Source organism: Equus asinus, chromosome 8 (genome assembly GCF_041296235.1).
Source record: "Equus asinus isolate D_3611 breed Donkey chromosome 8, EquAss-T2T_v2, whole genome shotgun sequence".
NCBI lineage: Eukaryota > Metazoa > Chordata > Mammalia > Perissodactyla > Equidae > Equus > Equus asinus.
This window is the reverse complement of record NC_091797.1, coordinates 79,561,796-79,574,232: the sequence shown is the minus strand read 5'-3', so window position 1 is coordinate 79,574,232 and position 12,437 is coordinate 79,561,796. Positions and strand designations below refer to the sequence as shown.

At 55.1% G+C, this 12,437-nt stretch overlaps 1 protein-coding gene across 3 annotated transcripts in view; it reads right to left on the bottom strand.

Annotated features, from left to right (window-relative positions):
• TPCN1 (two pore segment channel 1) overlaps nucleotides 1–12,401 on the bottom strand; it is a 59,701-nt gene extending 47,300 nt beyond the window's left edge. Inside the window, exons 1-2 of one of the 3 annotated variants that reach the window (XM_014858626.3) lie at nucleotides 12,208–12,401; nucleotides 9,425–9,661 (exon numbers count right to left, since the gene is read on the bottom strand). In XM_014858626.3, coding sequence (XP_014714112.1) covers nucleotides 9,425–9,536 — 112 coding nt within the window. In that variant the 5' untranslated portion in view covers nucleotides 9,537–9,661; nucleotides 12,208–12,401. The remainder of the gene's footprint in view (nucleotides 1–9,424; nucleotides 9,662–12,207) is intronic. The other 2 variants (XM_044775828.2, XM_070516115.1) reach the window with 2 other exon arrangements.
• Nucleotides 12,402–12,437: the final 36 nt, after the last annotated feature.

Here is a 12,437-nt window from a genome sequence, read left to right as displayed (position 1 = left end):
GGTCCGAGCCAGGCACTGTGCTGTTTGAGGCACGCCATCTTGTTTAGACCTCGCAACAGCCCTCAACGGTGGCACTGGTGTCAGCTTCCTTCTGCAGATGAGGAAGCCGAGGCTTGGAGAGGGGATGCCAAGAGCCCAAGGTCCCAGAGCAGTAAATCGCAGCACTGGATTCCAATTCAGCTGGTTTGACCTGAGGGCACCCGCTCTCAGCCACGCCCCAGCCCAGTCTGCCCCAGCACGGTCTCTGGCCTGCACAGGGGGCTCTCAGCCCCCCTCCCCTCTGCCAGGCCTTTCCCCGACCCGGGTGGGGGGGGGGGGTTCGGCCCCTCTCCCCAGTACCCCTGACTCCGACCTGTCTCTAGATTCCACTTGCCCAGAGGCTGATCTGCGGCTCGCGTAGTTGAGTCTTCATCATCCTTTGCTCTCCCCACTCCTGCCGCAGAGCCAGACCCCCAGAATTTACTCCAAGGGCCACAGACTCAAACATCTACAGGCCCCAGGTGGGTAAGAAACATGGGAGGTGGGGGGATGAGACCACAGCACTAACTGTTCGTGCTGTGACCGAGCCCAACACCTGCTTCCCCTGCCACTCAGGCAAAATCAAACAGGTCCCACCACATCCCCAGGCCGACACCACGCTCCCGGTCTCGGTCGGCACCCGTGTCCAACCTCTCTTCGCAGGGCGGCCTGAGCGAACTGGCGGACGCTCCCCTCAAAGGCGACCATGTCACCCCCCTGCTTCAAGCACTCTGGGGCTTCGCTGTCACCCCAGGATGCAGTCGCCACTCTTCAGCACCGCCCTGGGGGCAGAGGCGGGGACCCTCCAAGACCCGGATGCATTGGCCCCTCCCACCCCCGCCCCCACGCTTCCACACCTCTGCGCCCGGCTCCTCTCCTGCGGGACAGTCTTTCACCTCCTCTTCGTCTTCTCTTTAGAGACTCAGCTCCCTGAGTGCCATCGCTCTGAAGCTTCTCCCGCCGCCGCTCCCTCCCGAATCCAGAAGACCACCATCAACTCCTGCCACGTTCCACCCCCTGGGGAGCCGCTCCCACCTCCACCCCGCCCTTACCCTCCCCTCCTCTAAATCCTTCCGCGGGTATCAAACACGCTGCAAAAGCCGCCTGTTACACGCTCGTGTGTCTCACTGCACACGCTCGTGTCTCACTGCCAGCCAGACTGTGAACCCTTCACAAGCCACAACGACGTCTGCTGCGCCTCTTGTAAGCCCCACGGCAGTTGTGCTCAGGGCTTGAGAAATACGTGCCGGCCAGCTGAGAAACTCTACGGAGCTTTTCAGTTGACAAGAAAGTAATGATTAAAAGAAGAATTAGAAGACCAGGTATTGAATTATTACTTTTTTTAACTTCTGATGCCCACTTGAATCTTTATGACACATCTCAAAACCAAAGCTAAAAAAAAAAAAGTCCCAGCCAGCTTGGATCAAACAGCGGAGAAAGAGAAGATGGTCGTAAGGTCGGACAGGCTGCAGAGCAGAAGAAGGGGAACCCGGCCCTCTAGCAGAGAGAGAGAGAAACGAACTACAACAGGGAGGAAGGGAGGAATAAACAGACACGGAGACGACGGGGTTCCTGGGAGATGGGCCCCTGTTCCAGCCGCTTGTCCTCACCAGCCTGGCCTGGCTCCACACTGCCACCCTCCAGCTCCAGGCTTGACGCCAAAGGTGAGTGAAATCTGGGCAAAGCCCGTGGAGGCAGAAAGGAAGCTCCCTGCAGGTTCCAATTCCCACCGAACGCCACCCGAAGGTGCAGAGGACCTCCCAGGCCACGGAGAGGCCACTGGTTGGTTCCATGTTGTTTCCTTATTGCGAAGCAGTTTGTTCCGAACAGAAAGCAAAGGCTGAACGGCTATGTTCTGTGTCAGAGGTTATAAAGTGGCAGCCCGGTGACCAGCTTGTACTTGGCTGGCTGTTTAAGAAATGTAAATTAGTTGCCAATACTTAAAAATCAGAAGACTTCTGGGGCTGGCCCAGTGGTGCAGTGGTTAAGTTCACACATTCCACTTCGGTGGCCTAGGGTTCGCCGGTTCGGATCCCGGGTGCGGACATGGCACCGCTTGGCAAGCCATGCTGTGGCAGGCGTCCCACATATAAAGTAGAGGAAGATGGGCATGGATGTTAGCTCATGGTCAGTCTTCCTCAGCAAAAAGAGAATTGGCGGATGTTAGGTCAGGGCTAATCTTCCTCAAAAAAAAAAAATCAGAAGACTTCTGATGAAAAGTGTAGGTTTTGACTTCTCTTGAAACATTGGACAATGTGGTACCAATCAGCCTATGATCCTACATGGTCACGAATGGCAAGAGTGAAGCAGCAGCTGCCCCTGTGGACGGCGCCCACTCTCTCCAGCCTGTCCCAGGCCCCCCAGGCCCAGGGCAGCTGAGCTCTCAGGTCCTTGCTACAAGGCCGCTTCAGCTGAACAGGATCCTGAGTGCTTTGAATAGAGGAAGAATTCCACATTTTCACAACGAGGTAAGGACCTCTAACCAAGACCAAACAAGGCAGAGGGGGTTCCCAGTGTGAAAGGCAACCAATGGCCTAAGTCAGTGACCCAGTCCAGGCCCCCACGGTTATCCATGCTCCAGGCAAGTCCCGATGTGGTGTTACCTGCTCTGGCAACCAGTGACCTTGGGGGTCCCCTCCTCAGCACCCCCAGCCGACCTTCTGAGCCTCACGCCCCTCTCCAAGGCTGCTCCTCCTCTGTTCTTCCCTTCCCATTCCCAAATCTTGCCTCCTATGAGCTCCCATTTTCAGCCCAAACCGTCTGGTTCCAACGACCACAAAGCACAATTTAGCCGAAAGCCTGAGCAGGGGAAGAGTAGGGAAGGGCGTGCACCGTGGAGAAGGCTGCCGATTTCACGGCCGGGTGAAATCCTGCCTGTCCTCTGCGGCCTGGTTTTTTTTCACTTGCTGTTTTTCTAGTTTCTCTGTGATGATCCAAAACAGTTTGTACAATGAAACCCCATCAGTTCTGCTATTTTTATAACATGAAAGGGAGCTCCAGGAACAGAACTCCAGTTTACAGTAACATGCCTTGCAGGAAATAAAAGTTTTATTTAAAAAAAAAATGTAGATAGAGACAGAAAGCAACTTCCTTTTGGAAAAGAAACTTCACCTAAAATTCCACTGCTTCCACAGAGCTCTGCTTCCTGGCGTGGGCACACCGGTCAAGAGGCTGAGTTCTGGAGTCGGAGGACCCGGGTTCAAATGCTGCCGCTGGCACTTCTGGGCTGCACGACCTTGGCCAAGTTTCAGCTTCTCAGAGCGTCAGTCTGCTCTTCTGTCCGATGAGGACACTGGAAGCATGGATGGCAGGGCTCTGCTGGGAGGACCAGTGAGAGATGCACACGCAAACTGCTTTCGGACGCCATCTGCGCATGACGGGGCTCAGTGCCCGTGAGCTGTTATTTTTATTGCGTACAACCTTACTCAGCTTGGACTGACGGGGAAAGGAGAGAGTCAGGAGATGTCGAAACCAGGAACTTCACCCAGCAAAGGGATAAAGAATGGAGAGCTGTCCCCAGAGCTCCTTGAGCATGAAGGTGGGATGGGGACGGTCTTGGGACCAGCGTCCCTCCGGGGCTTGATCCCACGGTGCTCCTCTGAAGAGCATGGGTTTCGTTCCCGCGCTTCCATGCTGTAATTCGAGGCAGCCCCGGGAGGGCCCTGCGACCAGGAGCCACTGGAGGCACCAGACCTGGCTGGGAGCCCTCAGAGCCCTCCCGTGCTCCCTCCCTGACCTGGAGGCTGAGGAGTCGACTGTTCTGGCTCATGAAGTGCTCTCAGAGTAAATGGGAACTCAGACCCCCTGAAGGTGGGGGGTAAAGTACAGCGGCAGGCGCTCCAGCCGCACCCAGCTGCCACTACTGCCATTTCCAGGCGGCAGCTTCCTGCATGCAGAGGGGAGAGATGGCGTTTCATGGCGGGGGGCCCGAGGCAACAGACAGGATCCCCCGTGAAGACTCGGAGGGTTGAGGGAGTGAAAGGCTTTAAGTCTCGTTACGAGGCTGGAACCCAGCATGCCGGGTGCTTGCTCATTTTAATTGGTGCCTCTGCCGGCCTGGTGGCACCCAGCGCTCTGCCTCGGCGCAGCCCTAAGAAAGCCAGGGGAGTGGCTCCGGCAGAGCCAAATGCCCGAGCTCCCTGGGAGGCTGTGAAATCTAACTGCTGTTTCGTCTCCAGCTGCTGTGCTGTCTCCGCTTCCCGACTCAGCGGGGGCCACCCACCGTGCCAGGAAAGCGGCAAAAAGGATTCGGATCTCGGCCTGGGTTCAAGACCCCTGCTCAGGCACCAAGATGTTCCCGAGAAGAAGCCCAGTCTCTGGCCGTGACAGTAACACTGTGACTGGCTGCGCACTTACCACGGGCATCACACATGGGCTCTCGCTGAATCCCAGCACCTCTCCTGGGAGACGCCATCACTCTCCCACCGTCCAGATGAGGAGCCCAAGGCTTGGAGAAGTAAGCTCCGTACTCAGCCAGGATTGAAGCCTGGAGCTTGACTCTGGAGCCTGCGAGCTTAACCACCCCACCACCCAGGGCATCACAGGGGCCAGAAGCTCGGCAAGGCCCCGGGCTTCACTGTTTGGCAGATACACTGGGGATGCTCCATCAGAGACAGAACCGTGGGCATGGATCTTGGCAATGGACAGCCCACCTTGGGGTCGACCACCCTTGGGTATACGGCCCCACTGCTCTTTCCCACCTCATCCTGGCTACACCTGCCCTAAGGCCAACAGCTCTGCTCCCCTGGACCGAGCCTGGGCCAGCTGGCTCTGGCTGCATGAAGCCAGTGGCCCCGCCCATTGCTAGACACCGCACTGGGTCCTAGGTAACTCCCGATGGCGTCCTGGGCCTCAGGGTGAAGAGGAAGGCAGTTCCTCTGCTCTGTCACCTTAGGCCTCATCCCTGCACGGCCTGTCACCTGGAAACCACGAACCACCAGCACCAAAGGAGCCCATGAGACCAAGGGCCCTGCGGAAGCCTCAGCCACCCTTGGACCCCATCCCTTCTTCCGCCCAGAACAGGCGTAAAGTGCAGGCCCATTTTCGGCAGCTGTGGGTTTAAAGGCAACGGGAAGGCAAAAGCTGAGTGTGGCCACAATTCCCGTGGAAAACCCCTTGCACTGCCCGCAACGTTCAGGCTCTGTGGCCTAGTGGCGTCTAGACCCCAGCCTGGTGCGCACAACGCAGACCGTGGGCTTTCTCGAGACCACACTGTCCAATGCCTGCCCCGCTGATGTTTTCAAGGTGATTCCTAATTTGCAGGCTTTAAATACCTCTGCGCATCCCTGCCTCCTTTATCAACCTGACACCTTCTGCCTGTGAGTCAGCCATTAGCATTTCGGCAGCCACTCTCTCAGCCCAGAGATGTCTGAGTCTTGGAAAAAATCCATCCTTGCCCAAATAAGGAAAAGAAATCCAAACTCTCCAGTTTCCTGCAGGGAAAATGCCCCAGGATAGGGCGAAAGGTCACAGGCACCAGAGCCAGGTTCCTGGGCACCGGCATCTGAGGAAAGGGCAGGACGCTATGGGCTGACTTGTGTCCCCTAAAACTTCTATGTTGAAGTCCTGACCCCCAGGACCTCACATGTGGCTGAATAATTTGGAAACAGAGACTTTAAAGAGGTGATTCAGGTAAAAAAGGTCATAGGGGTGGGCCCTGATGCAGTCTGACTGGTGTCCTCATAAGAAGTGGTCGGGACACAGACACACAGACCAAGGGACGAACACGCGAGGACACAGTGAGAAGGCAGCCGTCTCCCAGTCAAGGAGAGAGGCCTCAGAAGAAAGCAGCTTGCTGACCCCTTGATCTGGGGCTTCCAGCCTCCAGAACTGTGAGACATACTGCTGGTGCTGAAGCCCCCAGTGTGTGGTGTTTTGTCCTGGCAGCCCCCGCACACTAAGACAAGGAGAATGTAGGTGCAGAGCCAGAGGACAGCACGGTGACAGCTGCTGGGTCAGGGCGGGGCCCAGCGCCATCAAGGCTCACGCCCTTAGAAAGCTGGCCCAGCCCTCAGTGGGTCACGCCCGCATAGCTGCCGACTCAGCTGAAGGGCTCTGTGTGCATCCTGCCAGCTCCTTGATCCCTCAGAGGGTGGGACCAGCTGTAGACGGTGGGGGGGGGGGGGGGGCGCGCAGCACGGGGGCACGGTGATGGCTGCTCCAGGACAATCAGAGAAATGAGACTCAAACCACTGCTTCAGAGAAGAGGCGGGAGGAGACGCTGCCCATCTCTGACGAGGCTCCTCGGACAACCACTCCCAGGGGCTGCAAGGCCCCAGAAACCCACCCAGCTCTGTCTTGACCATGATTTGTTGAGTGCCTTCTACTGCAGACAGCGAGCTAGGAGGCGCAAAGATGAACGGAACTCAGGGCCTCGCAGGTGGTCAGATGGCTGAACAAGTAATTACAGCTCAGAAGGCTGCTTGTAGGTCTGGATCTGGACACCAAAGCAGACAAGGGCAGCGAGTAATGAGCCTGCCTGGAAGGGGCGTCAGTGAAGGCTTCAAAGAGATGGGGTCACCAGCAGGGTTTTCAAGACGGAACTGGAGCTCGTGAGCAAACAAGAGGCTGGGACAGGCATTCCACAGAGTCACCAGCGAGGCAGAGAGGTTACAAATGCACCAGGATTCACAGACCTAGAAGGGTGTGACGCTGGGGGCTAAGGCAGGAAATGTGGCTGGTCAGGCAAGAAGGCGCTAGAACACACAGGCCTCGGACGCAGCTAAGGAGCTTGGCCTACATGCTGCAGGGGGTGGGGAAGGCCCTGGGGAGCTTCACGCCGGGGAAACGACCAGGTCAGATGTGTGTTTTAGACCGACTGCTCAGGCAGCAGGGACGGGGGACCCTGGGTGGAAGGTCAACGCTGAAATCCAAGCATGACATGACCAAGGCCCACACTGAGGCAGAGCAGCTCTCCTCCGAAATCTCCTCTCTCCGCAGAGAGGCCCTCCGGTTCTCCCCACCGGGCTTGGAGGATTACACCCATTAGTTCTTAGAGGGTTCAGCAAACGACCCAGGAAGCAGGTGAGAGAGGAAACTGAGGCACGCACGCACTTTTGCACCAAAAGCACAATTTCCCTGGACCCTGTCAATCTATCTCTTTTTTCTCAAGAAAGAAACCAAAATAAGCCACCAATTTCACCAAGATAAGAACCGCCCCAGTGGCAGCCTATTCAAGGCGAGTTTTCTTGTCTAGTTGGCCCATTTCCTGCTCTTCAAGCTCGGCCATCAGTTCAAAACCTGACCCTGACACAGCACGGGGCTGCTCTTCCCCCTTCAATCCTGCAGGAGAGCTGGACACCCTGCCATCAGCTGTGATACTCTGGAGGGACTTAAAAGTGGCACCCACGACAATGACCAGGATTCCAATTTAGAATCTTGAGCCTGGCTATTTCCAGAATGATCCACACCCTTAGTAGGCCAACCACTCTCCCTTTCAGTCCATTCCCTTCTTGGCCCTGGACGCACACGCCTCCCTTACTAGGGGGTATCCTACTCTGAAGCTGAGACCGTCACATTCATTGACGTCCCCTTCCCCAAAGCACCTTATGCAGCGGCATGAGAGGGAAGAGCAGAGGGCCATTACCACTTATGAGCTGTGTGACCTTGGACAAATTACTTAACGTCTCTGAGCTTGTTTCTTCCTCTGTAAAATACAGATTATAACAATAACTCTATCTTGAGGTTATATGATGACATAATAGATGTAAATGCGATGGGCCAGCACTCGCTTTATTTTTTTTTTTAAAGTTGGCACCTGAGCTAACATCTGTTGCCAATCTTTATTTTTTTTCTTCTTCTTCTTCTCCCCAAAGCCCCCCAGGACGTAGTTGTATATTTTAGTTGTAGGTCCTTCTAGTTGTGGCACGTGGGACGCCACCCCAGCATGGCCTGATGAGCGGTGCCCATGTCCGTGCCCACGATCCGAACTGGTGAAACCCTGGGCTGCCAAAGGGAAGCACATGAACTTAACTACTCGGCCCCAGGACTGGCCCCAGCAGCACTCACATTTATTAAGGGCTTGTGGAGAAAAAATGGGAAGAAGGGACAGGAGAGGGAGAAGAGAGAGGAGAGGAAGATGGGAGGAGGAGAGGAATGAACTTTGGAGTCAGACAGACCTGGGTTCAAATCTCTGCTCAACCCCTTGCCTGGCTGTGTCACCTCAGGCAAGTTACTTAACCTCTCTGACTTACAGTTTCCTCCTCTGTAAAATAGGGATAATACTGCCTACCTTGAAAAGGATCTTGTTAAGATAACAGGTCAGAAAGAGCCCCCCACTTAGCTTGCGAGCTCTAGGGCGTTTAAGAAGCGTGCCTGAAATCAGAGCCACTGCTTTCTCAGCCCCGAATGGCGCTTAGGGGAAAATCTGGTTTACGTTCTAACCTTCCTGGACCACCGGCTCTGCCGCCCTAGACGGGGTGAACATGCGGAAGCAAGAGAGGCCAGGCCACAGGGAGCCGGGCCTCCCACTGCTCTCTCGTCACTTCCGAGGAGAGGCTGCTGCGCTCCTGTAACCCACTGTGTTCTCTCTGGACAAAGGAGACGGGAGAGCCAGGCTCGTCCTTCCCTGGGCCAGTGTCTTCCCCTCTGAACTGGAGGAGAGCAATGTCCCTTTGTCCTGGCTCCGGAGCGTGGCTGGTGGGGGGAAAACCCATAGGCCAAGGAGACCGTCAAGCGCTAGTCCGCGACATCCCAGGACCCTCCACGAAGGGCAAGTTATTTTAAGCCTCTCCTGGGCCCGAGGCCTGAGCAAATGAAGCAAATGGCTTCAGGAGAAGGACCAGAAAAGTTCTTAAGGCCTCTCATTCTGCCAGAAACACATTTAAAATTTAAAAAATTTAACGCTCACAAGCTCTCTTGGGTTCACTTTGTGCTGGGCTTTGGTTTAAAGGAAGACAAAGCAAAACCCCAAACCCTCAAATCAATGGATCCAGCAAATGCTTGGCCCTTGCACGCTGTCCTGGCAAGGCAGGCACTGCGCTCCAGCGAAAAAGCAGTCGACCCACTTTCCTGCCAACGCTTTCCGATTGGGGCAGACGGAGGCCCGCGGTGAACTCTGTTTCTTTTTTAAACAAGGAATGGGACAGGGAAGCCGGCCAAGGGGCAGGTCTAGCTGACGGCCCCGCCAAGCAGCCACGAACAAAGCCAGGGTGCCCAGGTGCAAGGGAGGCGAGGCGCTGAGGGGAGCGAGGGCCCCGGGAGGGCAGGCCAGGCCAGGCCCTGGAAGCATCCAGAAGCTGTGGGATTAGGACCCCACAGTCTCCCAGTAGTTTCTGCAGAACTTGGGGGCCAAATGTGGGGTCAGGCCTTAGGGTACCTGCATCTACTGTCAGACCACCAAGCCCACAACTCGGCCCCTCAAACAGAAAAGTTGCGCCCCACCCCATAGCCCACCCCGTCATCTTACTTCTGCTAGGCAGCTCCTCTTGGCCCAGGCTGTTGGAGGGAGCCAGGGGGGCACTGCCACCCTCGTCCAAGGTCAGGATGAGGGGGACGTCGTCATCCAAACTCACGGCCATGTTCTCCTCTCCTGCAGCCCTCAGGAGGCGAGGTCCAGGGCTTCAACCCACCTCTGCTCGCAGGTCCCTTTCAAAGCCACTGGCCCAGAGGTGCTTGTCAGACGCTCCTCCATTAGTGGCATCTTCTAGATAATGAAACATAGACAGGGATAAAGACAGAGATAGGGATTAAAAAAAAAAAAAGACAATTATCAGAATACAACCACTACCAATTGAAATGTTTTGGAATTAGATAGTGGTGATGGTTGCATAACCTTGTAAATATATTAAAGACTCCTGAATTGCACCCTTTAAAATGGTGCATTTTATGGTATGTGAATTATATCTCAATAAAAAAAGAATATTGCAGTATAATAGCATTAAAATATGGGGGAAAACTCAGCAAGAAAAATTCTGAAAAGTTAAGGGTAATCATGTCTGGAGCTTCAGGTTATGGCTAATATGTTCCACCTCTACCCATCTTTACACTTATGTGAGTTTTGCAAAGATTTTAGACTTAAAAAAATATATAACCATTAAAATAATAGTAGTTAATACTCAGTGAGCACTTCCTGTGTACCACGGGCTCTTGTGGCAATTTTTAAGTAAAGCTGATTGAAATTTTATTAATAAGTAGCATTATTATCCTCCATTATACATGGGGAGAATTTAGGCTCAGAGAGGTTAAGTAACTTGCCTAAGAACCCACAGCTCAAAAGCCAAGCTTTTAACTATGCAATCTGACTCCAGACCCATGCTCCCAGCCACTACCCCACAGTTTCTACAAGTCCCAGCCCTGCTGTTCAGGGGGCACCTCAGTCCAATGACCTGTAAAGAGGTAACGGGCCAGGTCATCTCCACTAGCCCACAGCATTCCTAAACAGGTGTCATTCCCCTCGATTTAGTTACTTGAGGAGAGGAAGGCGAAGAAAACTCGAGTATTTTTTAAAATGATGTCCAGAGTCACACAGCAAAAGCGCTCATCCTGAACTCCCAATTGAAACCAACCACTCAGAACCAGCCAGTTACAGTTCCTATTTATACACATTCCCATTTCCGCGGAGGGGACCAAAAGAAAAGCAAAGACTCAGCAGATCTGAGAGCAGGCCTTTGAACCTGAAAACAGCAGCAGGTTCCTTCCTCCAGGGGGGGCCTTCTGGGCTCCTCAGCTTTGCCTCCAAACTGACCCACTGAATAGCCACCTGGCAAGTCACTTCTTTCATGAACCACCAGAATAACCCTGGGCAGGTCCCTGTGCGTCAATATTTTCTTAAAATAAGGCAGCAAAAGTGAGCACATTCTACTCACTGCTGAGCCCGGAGCCCTCTGCGCCGCGAACTTCCTGTAAGATTTTTTTTACGCTTCCTCCAGACCTGGGGACTTATTCTGCTTTTTTATCTCAATTGTGGGGAAGAGGAAATCCCAAATGAGATGCTACCATTAGACTGTCTTAAGAATTACGTGTTTTGGGGTTGGTTTTTTTTTTTTGGTTTAACCTTCTACCATAGATATTTTCAAACATACTCAAAAGTACAGAGAATATGGAAATGAACTTCTTCGTATCCATCACTCAGCTTTGACAATTACCAGTATCTTGACATTCTTCCCCGTATTTATTCTGAAGACAGGAGAATCTATTCACCCTCTGAACTCATCCAGAAGTTTCTTAATTTTACCATTATCATCATAATGACTAGTGGTTTTTATTTTAGCTGTTTAATATGTGACTGTTTGCTTGTATGCATTGTCTTAGCCCTGTGGCTCTCAACCGGGGTGATTCTGCACCCCAGAGGACACTAGCAACAGACGGAGACATTTTTGATTGTCACAACTTGGGGGTGGAGGTGTCAGCAGATGAAGGCCAAGGATGCCGCTAAACATCCCACAAGGCACAGGTGAGACCCAGCACAACACAGAAACACGCGGCTCAGAATGTCAACAGCGCTGCTGTGGAGAAATCCTAATTCTCCAATGTCCTCACTTTACAGATGAGGGAACTGAGGCTCAGTGGCGTTACCTGAACTGGCCTCTTGTAAGTAAACAGCAGGGAAGTGGCTGAGCCCAGAGTTCAACCAGGGCAGCTGAATTCCGGGACCCTCCCCCGCTGGACCCTCCACCTCCTCCCAGAACCAGGCTCCCGATTCAAGCCCATCATTTTAAAGGGAGGGGAAAGCGAGGCCCAGAGGCGACAAGGGACTTGCCCAAGGTCACACCGTGCAGGACCCCCGACTCCTAGCCCCGGGCTCCTTCCGCGGGTTTGTTTCTCGCTCTCTAGAGGACCCAGAAGGGAAGGGTCACTCGTGGGGACAGGTCCCAGCAAAGAGGCCCAGCAGCCTGACCCGGGCACGAGTTTCTGGTGCGGTGGGTCGCCTGAGGGCGCCAGGGAGACGAGCAGACGAGGGAGGAGGGGAGGGGAGGGGAGAGAAGTGCGGGATCCGGCTCCACGTGCTCCAGCCGCGGTCTCCCGCGTGGGGGTCGCCCCGGGAAGCCGGGGGCCGAGGAGAGGGGGTGCAAAGCCCGAGCCTGGGCTGGAGGGAGACAATCGCGGCGACGACCTCCCCGCAGCCCCTCTGGGCCCGCCCCGCCCGCCTCCCACACCCCAGCGCCCGGCCGCAGCCCCTCACTCCGCGCCCTCCGTCCTCTGACCCCTGCCCTCGCAGCCAGGCCAGCCTTCGCCCCCTCGCATTCTTACACGCGCCGCCCCAGCAACCCGGCCCGCGCCGGGGTCCGCACCACGCAGCCCAGCCCGCCGGCGCCGCCGCCACAGCCGCGAGCCCGGAGCGGTTGCAGCCGCCGCAGCCGCCGCCACTTCAGCCGCTGCCACCACGGCAGCTGCGCCAGCGCTCGCATCCGCCACCCTACCGTCCCCCCCACTCCGCCGGCCCCGCCCCATCTCCCCTTCGCCACGGCCTATTGGCTATC